Here is a 23,339-nt window from a genome sequence, read left to right on the forward strand (position 1 = left end):
TGACCATTGCAGTGCCCCGTATCTGCCCCCTCACATAAAACTAGCCTCAGACCAGGGCCCATCCTGAGCAGGGTGCGAGGCAGGCTAGGGCTGACGCCAGGGCTGACCCCAGGGCTGAGCAGGTCATGGTCCCAGCTGCAGGGGCCAGGGCTTCTCCAAAGAGGCAGCGTGCGGCAGCCGGGTGGTGGGGGGAGGATGGGAGCAGGCGGCTGGTCAGGGCTTTGGGGCGCTTGATGGGACCAGCCCCATGGCAGGAAGGGCTCCCGTCAGCCACCACTGTAACACAAGGGGTGTCAGGCTACCGCAATCACACAGCACCAAGGCTGCAGGAGTAGTGAGAGCACCAGCCTGTGCCTCAGAGGCGGCAGCCAGCCACGGCCCCAGCCCAGGAGCAGCAGCTCTCCCCAGCAAGGAGGCGCCCACAGGCAGCTGTGTCCGAGGGGTTTATTGCAGGCCCTGCTGGCCCGGGAATGCCACCAATCCAGCACCAAAGGCTCCTGGGCGGGACGGAGGGCAATGGCTTCACTCTGGGTGCCGGCGCACCTGGCCACAGCCGGTCACGGCGGCGGCAGCTCCATCATGTGGGTGGGCGGGACCAGCAGCACCTCGTTCACCTGCGCCGGGAGATGGAGCCGTGTGGTGGCTTGACGGGGCACCCCACAGCCACCGCCCAGCTACCCCCGCCCCCCGGCGTTACACACAGGTTCTAGCCGCCAGGGGGAGACGAGCCACACGGCCCTGGGGCAGGACTCTTCCCCTGCCACTCGGCGGCCCTGCCTAGGCCGGGCTGAGGCCCCTTTCCATGGGAGGCGACGGCTGCTCCGCGAGCGGCCCCTGCTGCCCACCCTGCCTGGCCCCTCCACGTGCAGCGAGTGACAGGCCTGGGCAGGTGCCGGATTCCCAGGCATGAGTGCTCAGGCCTTAGCACAGCGTGAGGCGCGCTGCCTGTCCGCCAGCCCGGGGCCTTCGCGCAGCACCTCTCTCCTGCTCTGCACACACACACACACACACACAGCCTCGGAGAGGTCCCTGCTGGGTCCACCCCACTGCCCTACTGCTCTGCAGGACCTCAGCGCCCCTGCCAGCCCTGCGCCCAGCCCCACCTCGGCTGCTGGCAGAGACGCCCGGTCAGGCCCTTGCTGCAGCCCCAAGGACCAGCCTGGTCCCTGTCCCACAGCTCAGAAACCACCTCTTCTGCTTGCTTGCAGCCCATGACGTCTCACCCCACCCACCGGGGCCTCTGGCAGCCTTAGCACTAAGCGCTCAGCCCCACAAGCGCCCGGCAAGGCGTCCGCGTCCTGCTCACCTTGGAGGTGAGGTACTGGCGCAGCAGCATGCGCAGCTCCGAGTTCTGCCGCTGCAGCCCATCCAGCTCGGTGAGCAGCTTCGCCCGCTGGCTCAGAACGGAGCTGCACAGTGAGGAAGGGCAGAGGTTAACCCCCCGCGAGGGCACAGCCACCTCCCCAGGGCCCTGGGGGCTTTTAACGGGCCCTGTGCATGTCCCACACCCAGCATAGGCCCCGCTTGTCTTGAGAGCACCCGGGGGGCGGGCCTGCTCCAGCCTGGCTACGCTTACTGCATCACCCACAAAGTGCCCCAGCAGGTCAGGTCGATCCTGTGCTCGGCACAGCTCCTTCCACAGCCAGGCCCGAGAGGAAGAGCACATCCCGGAGAAAAAGCTGGTTACTTACCGTCGTCCTTCCAGACGTGTTGCTCACCGTGCTTTTTAAGGGAAAGGCGCCGGTACTCAGCCAGCACCCTGCCGGGGTTCTTGCCACTGGGGCTGCCGAGGTGCTGGTACTCAGAAACAGCAAGTACCAGCACAAAAAAAAGCACTGGTTGCTTGTGTCTATTTGAGTTAGGTGCATGCGCCGTGTGCACAGAAGTCGGAAAGTTTTACCCCCATTGCTGCCCGTCGGGTTGGCAAGGAGCCCCCTGGAGTAGCTCCGGTGTGGAGCCCTACATGGCTACGTCTACCCGGCAGCGCTGTTCCGAAATAAGATGTTTTGAAATATCGTATTTGGAAATAACACATCCACACACAATATGCGTTTCAAAATAGCATTTCTGGGCCCAGAGTGCTATTTCGGCGGTGCCACTGAATGCCCATGACAGCTCATTTTGAAATAACGCTATTCCGTGCCTTAATAGCGCCTGTTCTGACCCAGTGATTTTGAAATGGGCGTTATTCCACCCGCAATGAGGAGTACCAGAGTCGGAATAACACACCCACTAGTTTGATTTTCTTTCGAAGTAGCGTGTGTGTCGTCTGGACGCTGACCAAGTTATTTCGAAATGATGGCTGTTATTTCGAGTTAACTTCGCTGTGCAGACACAGCCTGAGACCTTGCCAACCTGGCCACCCCTTAGAGCTCCTTTTAGCTGGTTACTCCAACAACAGGGAAGAAGGGTGGTTTTTGCATAGATGTGAGCACCACATCTCCAAGACCCATGATTACACTGGGGAGTAACTGGCTTTTCTTCTGAGGGCTTCTTCATGTCTGTTCGAGTCAGGTGCTTCCCAAGCCCAATTCTGGAAGATGGGTTGGGGTCAGCATGTGGCTGACTCCAGCAAAGTGGCCCCGAAGGCTGCATCCTGACTGGACTGCTGCACAAGAGCACAGTGAGACGTAAGTGTGTGTACAGAGGCCCGCGTCGCAGCTCGGCAGATTTCTTGGAGGGGACCATGAACCAGGGACGGTCAAGAAGTCAACCTCCCATGGAATGCACCATAACAGGCAGTGTGGGGTGGGGCGGGGGGGGGCAGGGTGGAGGGTGGGGGAGAGATTGAGAGAGAGAGAACCTTAGTAAGGTCGTAGCATTTTCATGTATGGGGCATGATCTGGGAAGAGCCAGGGAAATGTGCAGCAGCAAGTCCTCACCATGGTTCCACCAGCCTGCACGAGTGGTAAGGACGAGCTAGGGGGAGGCTGGGTCAGCTGGGTCACATATAAGGCTCCGCACTGGTGCCACTCGAGGGGGCTCCCCAGCCCACCCGACAGGTAGCAGGAGGGTAGAACTTTCCAACAGTCGAGGATGCACCATGCACACCGAACTCGGATAGATACAAGCCAGCACTCCAAGAATGACACTGACCGAGCAGGGCCCTACTACTGCTGGGGCTTTGGCTCCTTCCAGGCTGGGCAGCTCAGCTCAGCTGAGGGAGGGGTCTGTCTGCTGATGCTGGGGAGGCGCTGGTGAAAGAGCTTTGTCAGGGAGGCAGTGCAGCAGAGCCATGCTCTGGTCATGGGCCACTCGCTCCGGGGTGGGAAAGATCAGCTGGGTGCAAAAATCTGATGTTCTATTGTCCCACCACCGGGGTCGCCCTTCCAGCATGCACGGCCTCCCCCAGTTAATTAATGGCCAGCTAACCCTGTGCACATCCTGTCTGCAGGTTCCCGCCGGCTATGCCTGGTGAAGACCAGGCCCGTGTGCGCATTGGCAGCCCAGAGGAACGTCCCAGTAAGCTGCTGGGCTCAGCGGCACGTCTCCAGTGGCTGCAGGGTGGGACTGTTGGGGGCCTGGGGCTGGGAACTCACTGGTATTTCTCCAGAGCCGCCTGCAGCGCATCCCAAAGCTTCAGCTTTGGCTCTGGGATGACGCAGGCCAGGGCTGCCCAATACTCAGAGTCTTTGGAGTTGTCCCGTTCCTCCGACACCTTCTTCGCCTGTGGCTGCTTGTCCCTGCGGAGCAGAGAGAGGTTCCCGGGGCTCATGGCACCACTCAGCGCCAGCCTTACAGGGGTCTTCATGCAGCCCAGCCAGCTCTGAAAGGAGAGGCCCTAGCCTGGGGCAGCCCCGGCATTACCACCCAGCTCCCAGTGGGCAGGGCCTGGCTTCTCTCCACACAGCTGCCTGATCTCCCCGCCCCACGTGTTCAGCCCAGGCTGCTCCCAGCCAGAGAGCTGCCCCCGCAGAGGTGGGGAACCTGCCCCAGCCTCTCACCTCGGCTTCTGGAAGTCCTGGACAAAGGCTCTGAGGGCCTTGAGTACGTCGTCAGGGTGGAAGAGCAAAGTGCTCAGTGACGCTGCCGAGCTCTGCGGGGCTTTGCCTGCCTCCTTGTCGTCCACCACTGCAGCTCCCTCTTCCTCTGCCGCCGCCTCAGTCTGCACGGCAGCCGGCCATGGGAGTGAACACCAGCCACAGCCGCACCATTCACAATCCCCCAGCCCGCAGCACCCGCACCCAAGTGCTAACCCAGGAGGCTGCTGGCCACCCTTAGGCCGAGCTCAGCGCCTGGGACAAAGCTCTGTTTCCTGGCACAAAGCACAGGGTGGAAGTGGATTAGACTCTGCTGATTTCAATGGTGTCATGGCTGCTGGGCCCAGCACTGCCTCTGGACCACGCCAGGGCTCTTGGTAAGAGTGACACTGACTCCATTCCCAAGCCCCCTCTCCGCCGGGGGCTGTGGTCTCATCTGGCAAGGCCCATGGCCACTGTACCTGGCCAGAGACAACCTGCTGGGTTTTCAACTTCAGGAAGAAATCCACCAGTGCGTACACGTCCTTCTCCTTGTCAATCCCCAGGGCCTGGAGTGAGGCAGAGAAGAGGCTGGTAGAGTGGCGGCAGGTGTCACTGGTCCCTGCCCGTGGGTCCGTCCCAGCATGAAGGGGGCTGGAGCGGAGCCCAGCAGGCGTACCCCACTCAGAGCTCTGCAGCAGCACATGCTTGCCGCAGAAGAGGGCCTGTCCTGCAGCTCCAAAGCCCTTTGGGGTGAGGAGCCCGGCTCTGAGGGCAAGAGGGGAGGGGGAGCCCACGGAGGACCTCGAGAGGGAGGGAGCCATTAGAAGCGGTGCTGGGGTGGGTGCGGCAGGGCTGTCGGCTGTGGATGGGGTGCCTGTATACAAGGGCTGGAGAGCTGGCCAGGGATGGCCCAGGGGTGGATTGGGGATGGGAAATGGGTTGGAGCTGGAGCAAATGCCCCACTGGGAGCAATGGGAAGAACTGGCATCAGCCACCTCCTGTCTCTCACTCTTTCTGCCTTCAAATCTCCAGGCAGGGCCCCGCCCTATCCCCAGCTGAATGCACACAGTCACTCTGCTACGTCCTATGGGGGCAACGGGGTGTCACAGTGCCAGGACCACGCTCCCTTCCTCCCCTCCCAGGCATCGTATCCCCCCAGCACCTCTCAGCCTGCGGGAGCTGTACCCCCTACCTCCAAGCACCTCTCTGCCCACGGGCGCCGCACTCCCGCCCCAGCACCTCTCTGCCCGCGGGCGCCGCACCCCCCCCAGCACCTCTCTGCCCGCGGGCGCCGCACCCCCCCCAGCACCTCTCTGCCCACGGGCGCCGCACTCCCGCCCCAGCACCTCTCTGCCCGCGGGCGCCGTACCCCACCCAGCACCTCTCTGCCCGCGGGCGCCGTACCCCCCACAGCATCTCTCTGCCCGTGGGCGCCGTACCCCCCCCAGCACCTCTCTGCCCACGGGCGCCGCACTCCCGCCCCAGCACCTCTCTGCCCGCGGGCGCCGCACCCCCCCCAGCACCTCTCTGCCCGCGGGCGCCGTACCCCACCCAGCACCTCTCTGCCCGCGGGCGCCGCACCCCCCCCCCCAGCACCTCTCTGCCCGCGGGCGCCGTACCCACCCCCAGCACCTCTCTGCCCGCGGGCGCCGTACCCCCCCCAGCACCTCTCTTCCCGCGGGTGCCGTACCCCCCCAGCACCTCTCTGCCCGCGGGCGCCGTACCCCCCCCACAGCACCTCTCTTCCTGCGGGTGCCGTACCCACCCAGCACCTCTCTGCCCGCGGGCGCCGTACCCCCCCCACAGCACCTCTCTGCCCGTGGGCGCCGTACCCCCCCCAGCATCTCTCTGCCTGCGGGCGCCGTACCCCCCCCAGCACCTCTCTGCCCGCGGGCGCCATACCCCCCCCAGCACCTCTCTGCCCGCGGGCGCTGTACCTCTCCCCAGTACTTCTCAGGCCGCAGGTGCTGCACTCCCCCTCCCAGCACCATGGGCACCACACCCCCACGCAGTAGCTGTCGGCCCGCAGGCACCGTCCCCCTCCCCAGCACACAGGGCCGGGCCTGGAAGGGGGTCCTGCCTGCCTGCCCTGTCCACCTGGGGCCATACTGACCGCAAAGATGGCGTCCAGCTTCATGAGGACGCGCTCGTGCCGCTCCAGCGGCTGCAGGAGCCCCAGCAGCTTGCTCTCGATCAGGAAGCCCTGGGGAGGAAATCACAAGGCGCATGGGGGGTCATTGCACTGCGACCACAGAGCCGCTAACTCACCCAACAGGCAGCACCAGCCACAGCACAGTCAGTCTGCCCAATGTAGAGGGACCCAAGGGGTGCAGGGGGAGTGGGACATTTCTCAGCCAGGTCCAACGCGCAGCCCAGCTCCTGGCTCAGCGCAGACGTGGTCAGAGAGGGTCTGAATAACATTTGCAAACACGCCCTAGCGTGTGGCAGCTCCCCACGGTGCCTCGGAGTTCCTCCGACAGCAGGGCATGTGCGGGGCCCTGGCCCTGCGCCCGGGACTCACTCACTAGCGTGTCTGATGGGCACCGCGGGGGAATGTTAACCCCAATGATATGGCAGCCGGGCGGCGGCACCACAAGCAGAGACGGCCAGAGAGGGCAGGGTAAGATACGCTCTCTCTAGCCCTGGGGTGGAGGCTCTAACCTGCCACCTCTGATTGCAACAGTTGGGGACTCCCCGCCCCGGGCTAGCAGCTGCCTGCGCCAGAAGGCGTCAGTGACGCGGAGGGAGGCAGACTACCCCACTGGTAAGGAATGGCCCATGCGGTCCCCTCTGACCGAGTGGCCCTGGGATGGTGGGCAGAGCTGATGGCGTGGGGCTGAGTGCACCTACAGGGCTGGGTTTACCCGGCAAGAGAGCTCTCAGTCTGATCCTGCTGGTCCCAGGAAAGCCAGGCTGCTGCGAACACAGCTCAGCCAATCACTGCAGCAGAGTCCCAGGTGCTTCCAACCAGCAGGGACTTGATACCAGCCATTTCCATTCCCTCAGCCGAGCCGGGGCAGGCAGGTGGCACAGACACCGGCCAGCATCTCCCCTCCCACTCTCCCTGCAGCGAGAGCCACTGCCTGGCCAGGCAGCACCTCAGAGCCTGAAAGCCCCACTTGGGCTAAGGGAGATCTGCAAGGCAGCAGCACTCAGGCACCTGTCTGTCTGTCCCCTGCGTGCACACCTGGCCAGACAGTCTGACTGTCCCTGAACAGGACCCCTCCGCTGAGACGCTGGAGGGTTTACTCCGTGTATTACAGCAGCACCCAGGGGATCAGAGCTGCTCTGTGCAGGGGGCTGCCACAGAAACCACGTGGACCCCAGTGCCATGTATTGGAAGCCAGAGGCTGCCCAGCACAGCCCAAAGGATGCGGGGTGGAAACCTTTGTTCCATGAGCCGGGGAAGACAGGGAAAGAGAAACCTCAGGTCTGAGGAGCTGTGCAGAGAAGGAGCCGTCCGGTGGGTGCTGGCCGGGACACCCTGCTCACCGATTCGTCACACAGGAGCTCCAGGATATGTTTGATGGTCTTCACTGAGACATGTTGTGGACGCTTAACCTTCTCTCCAGCCTCCGCCACCTCGTTTCTCCCTTCCTCCGCACCCTCCTCCTCCTCCCCTTCCGGCTGGCTGCTCTCTGGAGCACAAGCAAGGGGAAAGCTCAGAAGACCCACCCGCTACTCTGCTCCTGTCTTGAGTGAATGCCGGGAAAGGGTTAACCCTTATAGGGCCCACTCTCTGCAGGGGGCCATCAGGTAAGCCAATGGCAGAAAGAGACATTCTTTTAAACTGAGGACAATCGCAGTCCGAGGGGCTGCTGTCTGGGGCTGCAACTGGAGCAGGGACAGACCAAAAACGCTGGAATGAATCCAGCGCATCTCCTGGCTGTCTCCTAATCAGCACAGGGGGTGGAAGTAGGCAGGAAAGGGTTAGTCAGACGCAATCAGGTTACAGGTATTTTTGGATTCGGTGGGAATTCTCAGGCTTTCTATGATTTGATTCTTTCCCCCAAACTGTGTCACTTCCAAGCCGAAGCCCAGCCCAGGGGAGTAATTCTGTGTGCTGAAACCAGAATGCCTTGAGCTGTGTTCTCTCGTTTAGTGAACAAATTACATTTTTAAGGCAATTGTTTGATCCCTGTGTCCTCCTGAAGAGTCTGTGTGTATTCATGCCCTAAACCAGGCATGTCCAACCCGTGGCCCACAGGCCGCATGCGGCCCTGGACAGCTAGTAATGCGGCCCCACAAGATCGTAAACTTTTAACATTATTATGTGATTTATATACATTAACTATATTATACATTTTATATGCAGCCCAAGACAATTCCTCCTCACTCAGTGTGGCCCAGGCAAGCCACAAGGTTGGACATCCTGCCTAAACTGAAAGGTCAGCTACCAGATTACAGCTCTTTGTTTCCAAGCTCTCTCCTAAGGGAGGGTTAAGAGCTTGGGGTGCCCCACAGGGAGAAACCCACGTGTATCTGCCTGGGTTAAAGGGGAGTTTTCTTGCTTGGGTGGTGGCGGCGATTACCTCCCAGGGTCAGGGACCTGTGACCTCGGGGAGCTTTTTAAAAGAGAGACAGTAGAGGCAAGGGATTTGTCAGGTTTTTGAGGGGCCCCACTTTCTGCACTCAGGGGGCGTCTACACTTGCATTCCTATTTCGAAAGAGGCATGCAAATGAGGTGAATCAAACATGCAAATGAGGTATAACTTTGCGTATTCAACTTCTCATTTGCATATTCTAACTTCGAAAGAGCTTCTTTCGAAAGAAGAAAGCCAGTGTAGACGCTGCCCTTTCGAAAGTAAACCCATCTTCAAAAGAACCCTTTTTCCCTTTATTCAATGGGAAGAAGGATTCTTTCGAAGATGGGGTTTGCTTTCGAAAGAGCAGCGCCTACACTGGCTTTCTTCTTTCGAAAGAATATCTTTCGAAATTAGAATATGCAAATGAGGCGATAAATACACAAATGTATACCGTATTTGCATTTTTGATTTACCTCATTTGCTGCTCCCGCAGTGCTAGGCAGGACGACTGCACACCCAGGAAGGAGCTGAGCAGAGGCAGAGCAGCCCCATCAAAGCACACAGGCTGGTCTTCAGCAGAGATGTGTACAGTGCACGACAGGAGGGGTAGCAAGGATGCTGCCCCTTCAGTGGGTGGGCAAGGGAGGGGCATTTACTGAAGCTCAGAGGAGCTGCGAGGAGCCAGGGTGTGAGAATTGGGCTTGTTTAGTTTGGAAAAGAGAAGATTGAAGGGGGACATGATAGCGGTTTTCAGGTATCTAAAAGGGAGTCAGGAGGAGGGAGAAAACTTGTTCTTCTTGGCCTCTGAGGAAAGAACAAGAGGCAACGGGTTTAAACTGCGGCAAGGGAGGTTTAGGCTGGACATTAGGAAACAGTTCCTAACTGTCAGGGTGGTCAAACACTGGAATAAATTGCCAAGGGAGGATGTGGAATCTCCATCGCTGGAGATATTTAAGAACAGGTTAGATAAGTGTCTATCAGGGATGGTCTAGACAGTACTTGGTCCTGCCATTGGGGCAGGGGGCTGGACTCGATGGCCTCTCGAGGTCCCTTCCAGTCCTAGCACTCTATGATTCTGAGAGCACCGGTGTGCGTCCCCTCGGCTCCGTACTCACTGCAGCCTCGAAGGGCGAAGGGCTGCTCAGCCCCTCCACAGCCTCTCCGTTCCCCTCCAGGAGCAGCCAGGGTTGGGAGAGCATGGCAGGAGCTCTGCAGCCCTGCCCCCGGCCCAGCCCCAGGCACTAGCTCGACCCCCAACCCAGCTTCAGGCAGCATTAGCCCCACCCCCTGAACTAGCCCCAGGCAGCACTAGCCCCGCCCCCTGACTGGTCAGGGGCAGCACTGGCCTACCTGCGTTGCTGTCTGGCCTTGGCCTTCCACCCTCAACTGCCTTCCCTTCTCTCCAGGCAGCCCTCCCAGGGGTCAGGCCACAGCTCCCCCTCTTCTCAGCACCCCCCAGCTGCCCCCTTCCCAGCTCCTGGCCAGCCTGAGGACGCTGAAAAGACAAGCAGATGGCAAACCTCCCTCTCCCAGGCACAGGCCCACCGCTGCTGGACTGGGCATTACACCCCTTGAGGAAGGCCCGCTGATGGGGATGGGGGTGGCAAAAGGGGCAGCTGCCCCAGGGCCTGCCACTTCAAAGGTGGCTGAAGCTCCTGGTCCATCTGAAACGCTGTGGAGCCCTAAGTCCCAGCCCTTCTGCTCTTGGCCCCACCCATTCTGGGGGCAGGGAGCCAGGTGTGAGCCCCTGGGAGAAGAGGGGCGAGAGAGGCCGTGGCCCACCTGTTAATGCCATCACCTCCTGGGCCAGTTTGCTGGCGGATTTGGTTGTCTTCTGAAGAACGATGGGGCCCACGTTGTCCAGGAACCAATAGTCAGGCTCTGTCCAGGGCAGCCCCAGCTGCTGGGTGTGAATGACCTGGTCGGCATCGAGAGCCTTCCACATCAGCCCTTTGGCTTCCTCCTCGTTCATCAGCCAGATCTCCAGAAACTTCTGGGCATCGACGACGGCAAAGTGTCTGCAGAGAGGGGACAGGCCTAGCGCAAGCTTCCGAGGCTCCTCTCTCCCCACACAGCTGCCCACTGAGTGCCATGTGGGCCCTGCAGCTGCCCTTCCGACAGTGAAGCAGACTGCAGAGCCTACAGCAAGGTGCCATCTTCAGGCAAGCCACCAGTGGAGGGTGGCTGCTATCCACTTAGGAAGGAACAATCAGTTTCACACATACAGAATGAGAAGCGACTGTCTAGGAAGAAGTGTGGCTGAAAGGGATCTAGGGGTGATAGTGGACCACAAGCTAAATGTGAGTCAACAGTGTTGCAAAAAAAGCAAACATGATTCTGAGATGCGTTAATTGGTGTGTTGTGAGCAAGACACGAGAAGTCATTCTCCCGCTCTACTCTGCGCTGGTTAGGCCTCAGCTGGAGTATTGTGTCCAGTTCTGGGTGCTGCATTTCAGGAAAGATGTGGTGAAATTGGAAAGGGTCCAGAAAAGAGCGACAAGAATGATCAAAGGTCTAGAGAATGTGACCTATGAAGAAAGGCTGAAAGAACTGGGCTTGTTTAGTTTGGAAAAGAGAAGATTGAGGGGGGACATGATAGCGGTTTTCAGGTATCTAAAAGGGAGTCATAAGGAGGAGGGAGAAAACTTGTTCTTCTTGGCCTCTGAGGATAGAACAAGAGGCAACGGGCTTAAACTGCAGCAAGGGAGGTTTGGGTTGGAGATTAGGAAAAAGTCCCTAACTGTCAGGGCGGTCAGACACTGGAATGAATTGCCTGGGGAGGTTGTGGAATCTCCATCTCTGGAGATATTTAAGGACAGGTTAGATAAGTGTCTATCAGGGATGGTCTAGACAGTACTTGGTCCTGCCATTGGGGCAGGGGGCTGGACTCGATGACCTCTCGAGGTCCCTTCCAGTCCTAGTCTTCTATGATTCTGTGATGCAGCCCCGAGGTCCCGGCACCCAAGCGAATTCTCCCTAACCGAAGAGAGGCTCTGTCTCTGGGACAGCCCATACCTCAGCGTCCGCTGCAGATCCTTGTACTGCTCCCCTATGCGCTTGTAGTCGGCTGTCAGGGTCTGGTTCTCCTCCTGGAATTGCTTTATCTGCTTGGCCAGTTTCATTCTCAGGTTATTGAGCACATCGTGTAGCCTGAGGAGCAAGAGCAAGGAGTTCAGGACAACCCATCCCTGTGCATGGCCAGAGAGGGACATACACAGACTAGACCGTCCCAGTGCAGCCCAGGAGTGTGCTTCTAGCTGGGCCCCTCCTCCTGCCCAGCCCACTGGAGCGGCCCCTGCAGAGGGGTTTCCCAGAGCCCTGTGCAAGGCCTGACTGCGGGCACTTTGTGGGAGAGGCGGACGAGATGGGCTGGAGTGAGAACATGGTTTGTGACCAGAGAGGGCTGAGGCCAGCTGTGGGCACTACCCCTGCACCACCCCGCACGGGCAGGTCTTTTACCGGTTGAGCTTCCTTTTCTGCTGGGATTTGATGATGGTGTTTTCCTCATCCCGTTTCTTCAGCACCTGGAAGTTGTACTCCAGCTTCTCCTGGTTCAGCTGGTACACAGCTTTCATCTGCTGCAGCTGCTGCTCCAGGATCTGCAAGCCCACCCAAAATGAAAAGCCCTCCGCTGGTGGGCATGGGAAGGTTTGCAAGGACACAGCCTGTCCTGCCCCCCCATGGCTGGCTCTAGAAACAGGCATTCTAGAGCAGAAGCTCCTTCGGTAAAGGACAAGCCCTGTGCCCGGCCCCCCACCCCACCCAGAGGTGCTATAGACATTTTCTATACTGACACACTGAAGAACCCCCGACTCAGTGCCATGCAGAGTGTAACAGCTTCCCCAGCAGGGGAACTCAGAGCCTCACCCCCTGGACAGCCCCGCGGGGAGCAGCATGGAGAGCTGTACCTCCACCCCGGCCCTGGTCCAAGCAGAGTCAGGCTCCGAACTCCCTGCTCACAGCCCCCCAGCCTGGGGACCGTCAGCGCCAGCATTACAAGGCCCCCACCCAGCTGTCCTCACAGCACGCCACAAGAGGCAGCATTTACTCTCCAAGCCAAAGCCTCAGACTCTCTCTGCCTCCCTGCTGCTGGGCGCGTGGCCATCTGAGCCTTGAAGACACATGGGTCTGATGAGGGTTACTTGACTCCCCAGCGACAGGTCTGCAATAGGAATGGCGGTCATGCAGGAGGCTTGCAATCAGGGTTCCAGGCACACCAAAGCTGCGTCTACACGTGCACGCTACTTCGAAGTAGCGGCACCAACTTCGAAATAGCGCCCGTCGCGGCTACACGCGTCGGGCGCTATTTCGAAGTTAACTTCGACGCTAGGCGGCGAGACGTCGAAGTCGCTAACCTCATGAGGAGATAGGAATAGCGCCCTACTTCGACGTTCAACGTCGAAGTAGGGACCGTGTAGACGATCCGCATCCCGCAATGTCGAAATTGCTGGGTCCTCCATGGCGGCCATCAGCTGGGGGGTTGAGAGATGCCCTCTCTCCAGCCCCTGCGGGGCTCTATGGTCACCGTGGGCAGCAGCCCTTAGCCCAGGGCTTCTGGCTGCTTCTGCGGCAGCTGGGGATCTATGCTGCAGGCACAGGGTCTGCAACCAGTTGTCAGCTCTGTGTATCTTGTGTTGTTTAGTGCAACTGTGTCTGGGAGGGGCCCTTTAAGGGAGCGGATTGCTGTTGAGTCCGCCCTGTGACCCTGTCTGCAGCTGTGCCTGGCACCCTTATTTCGATGTGTGCTACTTTGACGTGTAGACGTTCCCTCGCTGCGCCTATTTCGATGTTGGGCTGAGCAACGTCGAAGTTGAACATCGACGTTGCTGGCCCTGGAGGACGTGTAGACGTTATTCATCGAAATAGACTATTTCGATGTTGGCTGCACGTGTAGACGTAGCCCAAGGGTCCAGTGGTCAGTGCCAGCTGCTCAACAGGAAACAGCAAGCATGGGTAAATCCGGAATAACCTAGCCAGAGGGGAGCCCCCCTCAGAGAAAGGGGGGCAGGCACCAAGGTTTTTAGCCTTGTAACAGGCAGGCCTGAGCCTCACACACAGTTAGCAGGTGCTGATCATGTGCCGGCCAGATTAACTCCTTAAAAGATGGGGTCAATGCTCCCGCCGGCTGGAAGAGAGCTGGAGTGACTGCAAGGATCTAGGGTGCAGGCCGAGCAATCTTACAGGAGGAAGCCTGAGTGCAGCCCAGCCGGGGGATGGGTGCCACAGTTAGCTTTTTGCCCAGTGTAGCCAAGCCCCAGGAAGGCTGGGAGCATTTGAGCCCATCACCTTTCCCTCCCTTCTCGGTACAACCCATGCTCTGGCTCAGCCCTGCTAAAAGGGCAGCCCGGTCGCCGTGTTCTCCGTATGGGCCCTGCTCACTCCGTGGGGCCCCCCAGCCAAACCTGCACATCGTTCTCCAGCTGGATTTTGATGGCGGCGTACTCCTCCGCGTCCTGCACCCGCAGCTGGTTCAGCTGCTTCTCGTACTCCTCCACTTTCTCCATGCGCATGACCAGGTTCTGCAGCTGAGGGCAGGAGACCGGGGGAGAGTCAAGTGACCACACAGCGTCCCCACGGCCAGACTGGGGGCTCAGCCCTCAGTCCCAGCTGCCCTGGCCGTGCTGAAGCCAGGATGGGCAGGGATCATTCCAGGCAGCAGCCCAGCAGGGACAATGTCCCCCTAGGCTATTAACAAACCAGGCAGGAGTGTCATTCCCTGGGCCCAGGACTAAGCAGTCTGTGCCTCAGAGACCAACGCTTCGCCTTTCCCTTGCACACAGCACAAGCGGTGTGTAATGTGGATGACTGGGACAGACGGTAGAGCCAGCTGTCTGCTGTAGTCCCCGCCTGCCTGTCAGCCAGGCTAATCCGACGCCCATCCCACCCCTCTCTTTTCAGACCCCGGAAGTGTGGCCGCCTGTTTTGCTCTTCTGGAGTTCTTCATTCAGCACCTCACAGCCGCCACGAGGCACCAGCGCAGCAAATGGGCTGCGTACAAACCTGGGCCAGTGCTGAGTGGGTGTGAATTTGCACCACTCTGCAGAAGACAGCTGGAGCTCAGCAGATCTTCGCCAGCTGAGAATCTGGCCCAAAAGTCAATCAAACAAAAACCGAGTGGAAGAAGACCAGCCATGCGGGGGGATCCCCCAGCTGTTCGTTCATTTCTAGCCTGCCCATCACCAGGTCCCTAGCTGCCCTGTGCACTGACCCCAAGGCAACTCGCCCAGCTTTGCTGGTCCCCGTATCAGAGTAAAGCAAGCAACCCTGGCTGAAGGGGTGAGAGTGACGGAGGGAGGGCAGAAGGAAGGGGGAGTGCTGTGTGTACTAGTCCAGCGCGCCTCTCCCGCCCCATGGAAGTACCTTTCACCCCACCTACATGGCAGGGGCTTCATTAGATCACCTCTTCATCTCCCTTCCAGCCCTCCACTTCTGAGATTACAGAATCACACTGTCACAGCAACACAGGGCTGGAAGGGACCTCCAGAGGCCATCTGGTCCAGCCCCTGTGCTGAAGCAGAACCAAACAAACCCGGACCAGCCCTGACAGGTTCTTACAAACCTCCAGTGATGGGGCTCCCAAAACCTCCCTGTTCCACAGCTAGAGACTTTTTTCCAAAATTTACATTAACTCTCCCTTACTACGGATGAAGCCTGTTGATCCTTGTCCTTCCTTCAGTGGCCATGGAGACTCACTGATCCCCTCCCAGATTTGAGAGCTATTCTCGGGTCCCCACCTTCCAGCCTTCCTAAGACTAACCAGGCTCAGGTTTTCTAAGCCCTTGGCCATTCTGGTTGCTCTCCTCTAGATTCTCTCCCTTCATCAGCATCTTCCCTGTAGTGCGGCACCCAGAAATGCCCACAATGCTCCAGCTGGGCCCTCGCCTGCGCTGAGCCGAGAGGGACAATTACCTCCTGTGTCTTCCACAAGGTTTGGAGTGATGAGGATGGGGCGTGCAGGGGAGCCTGAGCCTGTGCTGTGGGAATGCCAAGTCGCCCCAGCCCTAGCCAGTAGGAACCCCTGAAGAATCTCAGTTACAGGCCCCAGGAGCCAGCCTTGGGCCCTTACCTCCTGCGTGTTGTGGGCCTGCATGGCTTGCTCCCATTTCTTCTTATTGCTGTTCAGCAGCTCCTGCCGCTCCCGCTCAAAAGCTTTCTGAAAAGGAGGGAGGGCTGTGAGCACGTCGCCAGGCACATCCCAAGCTCTGCCACACTGCATAAGCCTTGTCAGGCTGGGAGAAATGGCAAGGGGCGTGCCACCAGGCACAGGCCCAGCATCCTCTTCCTGTGCTCAGTATCACACCAGGGCCTGGGGCAGAGCTGGAAGGAGAACCAGTCCTTTGAAAGCTATGTCCACTGCTTGAACCAGACACAACGTGCTCTCTCTGTCACGCCGACCGTACCCAGAGCCATGGCTGCCAGGTGGACAGGCCTAACTCAGCCAAACTCGGGGGCTGGTGGGTGAAATTCTCAGCCATGCGTGTTTATTTCTAGCTGACAAAGCGAGAGCGCTGGACAACAGAGACACCCGAGTGCAGCCCACAACCCAGCACTGCTGCAATGCCCATGCAATGAGCAGCACAGCCCTTTGCTGGAGAGAATCCCAGGGAGGCCCACTCCCTGCTGGATCTACCTTGGGAACAACTGGCTGCTTGCTCCCAGCCTGCTCTGCAGCCATTTGCTACCTCAATCTGCATGAGTTCCCGGCGGTAGGTTTTCATTAGGTTTCTGATCTGTTCCTCCATTCTCTCCAGCAGCAGGTTAATGTCGTCCGACTGCTTCTTGAGATCCTTCACGTACTGCTCATCTTTGCTTTTCAGCTCCTGCGGGAGAAGAGCAGAGACACCTGACAAGCACAGCACCTGACAGCCAACACCCAGCATCTGCCCCTTCAGGCAGCCGGGAAAGCGACTAGGGAACAGAAGAGTGGCTAGGAGATATGAGAGACGATGGGCAGATCTGTCACACGCGCTGGCAAGGAGAAGGAAGCCCCAGTGCTGAGCTATTGTCTGGACTCACGGGGTAAGATTAGAAAGCCCCAAGAGTCCTAGGCTGCTCCAGCTCCAATTTCTGTGTCTAGGTAAGATGCCTGAGCCAGCACACTGCTCTGGATTCATCCGTCCCTTCCATGGATCCCCCTGTTCCCCATCACTGCAGTATCTGATTGCCTGCCACATAATCCCACCAGCACTGGTGAGGTTGAGCTAGCGGCAGGTTACCAAGACCTCAGCGCGGGCAGGGTTCAGAGTGCTGTTTAGGTGGGGAAGGGGGCAGACCCACAGGTGTCTCCTCCCCCAGCAGGAGCATTGCATCCCATGTGCTGCACAGTGGAAAGTGACCTGACATGCCCAGCTCACCAGCACAGCCCCTCATCCCCCGGCTCCTGCCCTCTGTGCTGTCCTGGGCTTGGCTTCGGCCAGACCAAGCACTAAGGGCTGAACTCTCCCCTCGGACACATGAGCGAGGCCCTCGGGAGCTGTGGGCATTTCTTGAAGAGCACCAGGGCCAAGAAGCTGTGCTACACCCAACCAAGAGACAGGGCCATGGAGAGAGGGACATTCCCTCCCAACACCCCCCAAACCCAGCGCCACACCAGCCTTCAGTCTCTGCAGAGCTTTGCTGGGAAGAAAGAGGAAGCTCGACTAACGACAGACCCACGTCACTAGCAAGCACTACCACGGACTGGACCAGGGCCCGTTTTCTGAGACACAACACTCTGATTCAGCTAAATCTCTTACGGCTACAAACATCTCTGTGGGGAGCAGCCAGGTGAGCCACTGGGGAGGAAGAGGGATTCTTCTGAAGGTGAAATAACTGCAGGATGGGAGTGCTCAGTGGGTTGAGCCTTGGCCAGCTAAACTCGGGGCTGTGAGTTCAATCATTTAGGGATCTGGGGCAAACAGGTATTTTTTTTTTAAAAAGGGTGGGTGCTGCTTGGTCCTGTCAAGAGGGCAGGGGACCAGACTTCGTGACCTCCTGAGGTCCCCTCCAGATCTATGAGATGTGTATCTCCGGGCTGAGTAGTTTTCACCTTTGCTCTGCAACTGGAGCTGGGAGAGACCAATTGCTGATGAATCCAGTAAATCTCCTGGCCACATCATAATCAGCCCATAGATATGTAAGTGGGAAGGACGTGTTTAGTTAGACACAATCAGGTTATTTTCATTTCAGGGTTTGGCGTGGGACTTTCTAGGCTGGTTGGTGATTTTTCCCCTGTAATCTGTAACCTCTAAGCTGAATCCCAGGGAAGTAATTCTGCCTGCTCTGACCCTGATGTTTTGAGTCACTTTATTATACCCAACAACCAAGTATGCTTATTTACTTTCTTGGTATTTTTTCATCTTGTATTTTGTGAATAAATTACTTTTTAAGGCAATGCTTTGATTCCTGTGCCCTAGAGGAGTGTCTGTGTGAATGCCTGCCTAGAGAAAAGGCTCAGCCGTCAGCTGTCGTCTCTTTGTTTCCTAAGGAAAGGGAAAAGCGTGGGGAGACCCCTCAGGGAGACATTCAAGTGTGTATTTCTGGGTGGTGGCAGTGATTACCCGGCCTCCTCCAGGGTCAGGAAATCTGTGACCTTGGGGAGTTTTAAGCAGAGCCTATAGAGGCAAAGTATAGGTAAGGTTTCTGTGGGTCCCCTCTTTCTGCACTCAGAGTAGGGACCAGCCCCAGAAAGGGGCTGGTGGCATGCCACGCAGGTATCAGAGGGCTGCGCATGCTGTGTGTTACTGCCGGGGGTGAGTGCACGCTGAGTCTCTGCATATGATTTATTATTGGGGGGGAACTACAGGACCCTGGCCAAAGAGGACAGCCAGTCAGACCTAGGTCCCTTACACTTGGACAGTGTCCTTCAACCATTAACATGCTGCCGCTGCCACGCTACCTGCTGCAGTTCGCCGATGAGCTTGTTCTTCTCTTCGATGAGCAGAGCACACTGCTGCTGCTGCTGGTTGAGCACGTCCCACAGGTCCTGAGGGATGCTCTTCTCCCGGGCTGAGCCCCATTTCACAGTGATCTCCTCAAACTTCTCCTGGTTGGTCCTGGATTCACTCTCCAGTTTCTCCAGCCTGCAGGGAGCAGCCAGCACAAGCTAGGTGATGCAGCTGGGGCTGGTGGAGAGTCCAGAGGCTGCTCTTAGACCCGTCCACGCTGACATTGACTCAGTTTCAAACCAAAGTGTGGACAAGATCTCAATGGGGCAACAAGCCCCAACAAAAAGGCTCCCTGAACTAAGCAATATGGCCCTGCAGCCTGTACGTCCAGGGCTCTGCAACCTTGGCTGCAGGAAAATAACTGTCTGGGCTGTCTCAGCGCCCTGGGAATACACTGGAGTCAAAGGGAACATCCCACACAAGCAGAAACTGGCCAGAGCAAACTGGCTGGGGAAATGCCCATCAGGTGATATGGGGCTGGCAAGAGGCCAGCATCACAGGCACCCCACATTGCTAACAGTCACTGCTCCCAACAGGTTAGCACCAGCAGAAGGTGCTGGATCTTCAGCACAAGGGACTGAAGACCTCCACCCATCCATGCAGCAGGCAGGGGTCTCACTAATTGTTTCCGAGCATGTGTGGATTAAATTTTGTTATGTGCACTGAGGCATGTACAAATGTGTACCATCAGTAGAAACACACGCTGCTAGCTGTGGGCGTTCTGCTAATCAGCTGAGCGAGCGGCACCTGAACCTCTCCGGTGTGGCTGTCCAAGCGCTCAGCTTACAGGGAATACTGGCAGCAGGTACAGTGCATGCCTCCCTCTCACAGCCCTGCCGTGCGACTCAACCGGTCTGGAGGGGCCCTGGCCAGGGACCGAGTGGCAGTTTTCTCTTCCCTAATGAGACTTCCAGCACTGCTGCCAGCCGAGAGACGGACATAGGTCATCTCAGGACAAGCCACGGAGTTCTCACAAGTAATCACCATCATCTTCCATGCCAGAGCATGGGCTGGGGAAGGCTCACATCCCAGCATGCAGAGCTCCACGCAGAGCCAGTCAGGCAGGCAGCACTGCATGCTGGGACGCCCGGCCTCTCCAGACCCACGCCGCATACTACAGGCTGCAATTTGTGCCTTTGTATAAATTAAGCACAGTTCTCGTCTCCGGTGAGTTGCCAAAGCAACCCCCAGTTGGGCAGTGTGTGGACTGGTCTGAGCTGGCCTTTTCCGGGGATGCTTAGGGCCTAGTCGTCCTGTAAGTGACACAGCAGCGACGTGGGCTCTCTCACCTCTGTCTCTTCACTTCATCCTCCTCCGCCCTCCTCTGGGTCTCCCTCGCGTCCGCAGCCACCTGGATGTTCGTCACGAGCTGCGTGCCATCCCTGAGCAGCTTAGCCAGCCTCTGCGAAGGCAGCAAAATGACACAGCTGCCACTGCAAAGGGGCCCAAACTCACTGCAAGGCAGGGCTATTTGGCCAGCGTTTGGCAAGCCAGGGGGCCTATTGTCTGGCACCTATATCCATGTTTAGGTACCTAAGGCTGTGTCTACACGTGCCCCAAACTTCGAAATGGCCATGCAAATGGCCATTTCGAAGTTTACTAATGAAGCGCTGAAATGCATATTCAGTGCTTCATTAGCATGCGGGCGGCAGCCGCGCTTCGAAATTGACGCTCCTTGCCGCCGCGTGGCGCGTCCAGACGGGGCTCCTTCTCGAAAGGATGCTGCCTGCTTTGAAGTCCCCTTATTCCCATGAGCTCATGGGAATAAGGGGACTTCGAAGTAGGCGGCGTCCTTTCGAAAAGGAGCCCCGTCTGGACGCACTGCGCGGCGGCAAGGAGCGTCAATTTCGAAGCGCGGCTGCTGCCTGCATGCTAATGAAGCGCTGAATATGCATTTCAGCGCTTCATTAGTAAACTTCGAAATGGCCATTTGCATGGCCATTTCGAAGTTTGGGGCACATGTAGACACAGCCTAAATAAAAGTAGCACACACACCTGCTGCTTCCATTGAAGAAAAAAGCTCCATACCCCTGCTGACTATGGGTCTGTGGGACGATTCCCAGCGCGCACCCCCATGCCTGCCCGCCTCACCAGTCTCACAACGCTCTGGATATACTGGGAGGAGTCAAATGCACTCTAGGCACATGTATTGCCTGCAGGGCAGCTCCGTGCAGGCATTCTGAAAGAACTGTAAGCACCGCCAAGAGCAGCAGTTCTTTTAGTGGGTTCTAGCTTCGCTACTCCCTTAGAGCCATGAGCAAGCACCACATGACATGCATTGCATTCAGAAGCTCAGCATACGGTGCATTGCCCAGGCTTTAGGTGCAGAGCTGGAAATCAGAACCTGGTTTCAGGAACTCCTGAGGGTGAATATGCAGAAGCTCGGGTGCTTCAGCCCACTCATGAGCTGATGTCCCTGGCACAGGGCTGTGGTTCTCAGAAATGAGGTCCTGTGTGACTGTGCTACGTGAAGACACACAGAGCCATCCATTCGCTCGGAGCCAGGACACCAGAGGCTGTCTGAAAAGGCTCCTAGAGCCACACGCCATTTAGAGGCTCTACATGACTTGCCCATGTTGACCAAAACTGCCACAGCTTGGTTCTAACCTGTCTGCTTTCTTCTATCTGTTTGTGGCTCCTGCTGAGCTCTTCTGCCTCAGCCTCCTTCACATCTGGATCTTCTCCAAGGGCCTCCCTGTGTGCAGACGAGGGGAAGAGAAACTCTTTACTAATGTGTCACCTTAGATAGCTCGCCCGAGCCAGCCCACCTCGTCTGTGAACCCGTAAGATTCCACAAGGGGGAATCATCTCAGTCCTTGGCCTGAAGAGTGACCCAGATGCTCCACGCCTCTGATGGGAGGAAACTGGCTAAGATAACCCCCAGCTTAGCACGAGAGTTGAGAAATGTCTGCAGGGTTACTGCAATGGCAGAACACGGCAGCATCTCCTGCCTAGCAAGCTCCAGTTGATGGCTCTGTGTTTGGTTATAGCTCTCACTTGCATAGAGGGGAGGCAGTGATTTTAAAGGAGCACTGGCCTATTTGATCCAATGCGGACAAGGCCAGCTTTCTGTTAGCAGCTGTTCTGCTTCTAAGGCTGCTGCCCCCACAGATCAGGTCACACTGATGTGAGCAATAAGCTATAGCTCAAGGAGGGGAAGGGCTAGTCCCTGGGTTCCCACAAAGGACGGCTTGGTCGTGCCAGGCTCACAACAGGACTCCTACGGTGCCCCTGTCCCACTCAAACACTGACTTTCTGACTCTAGGCAAATCCTTGTTTGTTTGTTTAACAAACATTAAGGTTCAGAGTGAAGTTGATGGATTTACAGCTCTTGAGACCCACCGCCTCCATTTATACCCGCACGTGCCCCCATCACCTGCCCGTGAGGTTGAGAGGCTGGCAGGAGTCCCTGACCCCTTCTGTTGAGATGGCAGGGAGGTGAAGCACTGGAATCGGTTACCTAGAGAGGAGGTGGAATCTCCATCCCCAGAGGTTTTGACAAAGCCCTGGGGGGGAGGCTTTAGTTGGGGTTGATCCTGCTTTGGGCGGGGGCCGGACTCGATGACCTCCCGAGGTCCCCTCCCGCTCCGGGGGGTGTCAGGGCCCGATCCCGGCCCTGCTCTGGGTGGGGTGTCAGGGCCCGATCCCGGCCCCGCTCCCGGGGGGTGTCAGGGCCCCGATCCCGTCCCCGCTCCCGGGGGGTGTCAGGTCCCAATCCCGGCCCAGCTCTGGGTGGGGTGTCAGGGCCCGATCCCGGCCCCGCTCCTGGGGGGTGTCAGGGCCCGATCCCGGCCCCGCTCTGGGTGGGGTGTCAGGGCCCGATCCCGGCCCCGCTCCGGGGGGGGTGTCAGGGCCCGATCCCGGCCCTGCTCTGGGTGGGGTGTCAGGGCCCCGATCCCGTCCCCGCTCCGGGTGGGGTGTCAGGGCCCCGATCCCGTCCCCGCTCCGGGTGGGGTGTCAGGGCCCGATCCCGGCCCCGCTCCGGGGGGGGTGTCAGGTCCCAATCCCGGCCCCGCTCTGGGTGGGGTGTCAGGGCCCCGATCCCGTCCCCGCTCTGGGTGGGGTGTCAGGGCCCGATCCCGGCCCCGCTCCTGGGGGGTGTCAGGGCCCGATCCCGGCCCCGCTCTGGGTGGGGTGTCAGGGCCCCAATCCCGGCCCAGCTCTGGGTGGGGTGTCAGGGCCCCAATCCCGGCCCCGCTCTGGGTGGGGTGTCAGGGCCCCAATCCCGGCCCCGCTCTGGGTGGGGTGTCAGGGCCCGATCCCGGCCCAGCTCTGGGTGAGGTGTCAGGGCCCCAATCCCGGCCCAGCTCTGGGTGGGGTGTCAGGGCCCGATCCCGGCCCCGCTCCCGGGGGGGGGTGTCAGGGCCCGATCCCGGCCCTGCTCTGGGTGGGGTGTCAGGGCCCCAATCCCGGACCCGCTCTATGGGGGTGTCAGGGCCCGATCCCGGCCCCGCTCCGGGGGGGGGGTGTCAGGGCCCGATCCCGGCCCCGCTCCGGGGGGGGGGTGTCAGGGCCCGATCCCGGCCCTGCTCTCACCGGCGCCTGGCCTCCAGCCGGGCCGCGATCCGCAAGCGCCGGGCCGCGATCCGCTCCTCCTGTTCCTCCGAGTTGAGGGACGGGCGCCGCGGCCCCCCGGGCCCCTCGGGCTGCGCCTCGGCCAGCGCCGCCCGGCTCATGGCGCCCGGCCCGGCCCAGCGTCGCTAGGCAACGCGGCGCGCGGAGTCGGGGCAGAGAGCGACGGGGGGGCCCCGCCCCCTCCGGCCCCGCCCCCCGCGCACGTACGACCCCGCCCCGCCACGTGCACGTGCGCTCCTCCCCCCCCCCCCTCCCCCCGCCGCAGGGTTCAGTGCCGGGCACCTGCTCGCCACACGCGGCGTCGGTCTGCGGCCCGGGGCGCGTCCTCCTGCAGGAGTCTGCACGTCTGC

General features: G+C 59.2%; 1 protein-coding gene across 2 annotated transcripts; it reads right to left on the minus strand.

The window, feature by feature from the left end:
* Window positions 1-430: 430 nt before the first annotated feature.
* On the minus strand, window positions 431-23,124 carry DRC1 (dynein regulatory complex subunit 1). 2 transcript variants are annotated; one of them, XM_074989058.1, is made up of 17 exons: window positions 22,951-23,124; window positions 21,022-21,109; window positions 19,704-19,816; window positions 18,366-18,549; window positions 16,171-16,308; window positions 15,555-15,641; window positions 13,891-14,013; window positions 11,948-12,087; window positions 11,504-11,638; window positions 10,271-10,506; window positions 7,455-7,600; window positions 6,076-6,165; window positions 4,442-4,528; window positions 3,945-4,105; window positions 3,540-3,683; window positions 1,307-1,409; window positions 431-614 (listed from the first exon to the last, which is right to left on the minus strand). In XM_074989058.1, exons 1-17 carry the CDS (start codon window positions 23,088-23,090, stop codon window positions 558-560), a joined length of 2,172 nt encoding a protein of 723 aa, XP_074845159.1. In that variant the 5' UTR covers window positions 23,091-23,124; the 3' UTR covers window positions 431-557. The 2 variants fall into 2 exon arrangements, with proteins under 2 accessions (XP_074845159.1, XP_074845160.1); XM_074989059.1 differs by lacking the exon at window positions 3,540-3,683.
* Between the last annotated feature and the right edge of the window lie 215 nt (window positions 23,125-23,339).

Source organism: Carettochelys insculpta, chromosome 3 (genome assembly GCF_033958435.1).
Source record: "Carettochelys insculpta isolate YL-2023 chromosome 3, ASM3395843v1, whole genome shotgun sequence".
In the NCBI taxonomy this organism is placed as follows: Eukaryota; Metazoa; Chordata; order Testudines; family Carettochelyidae; genus Carettochelys; species Carettochelys insculpta.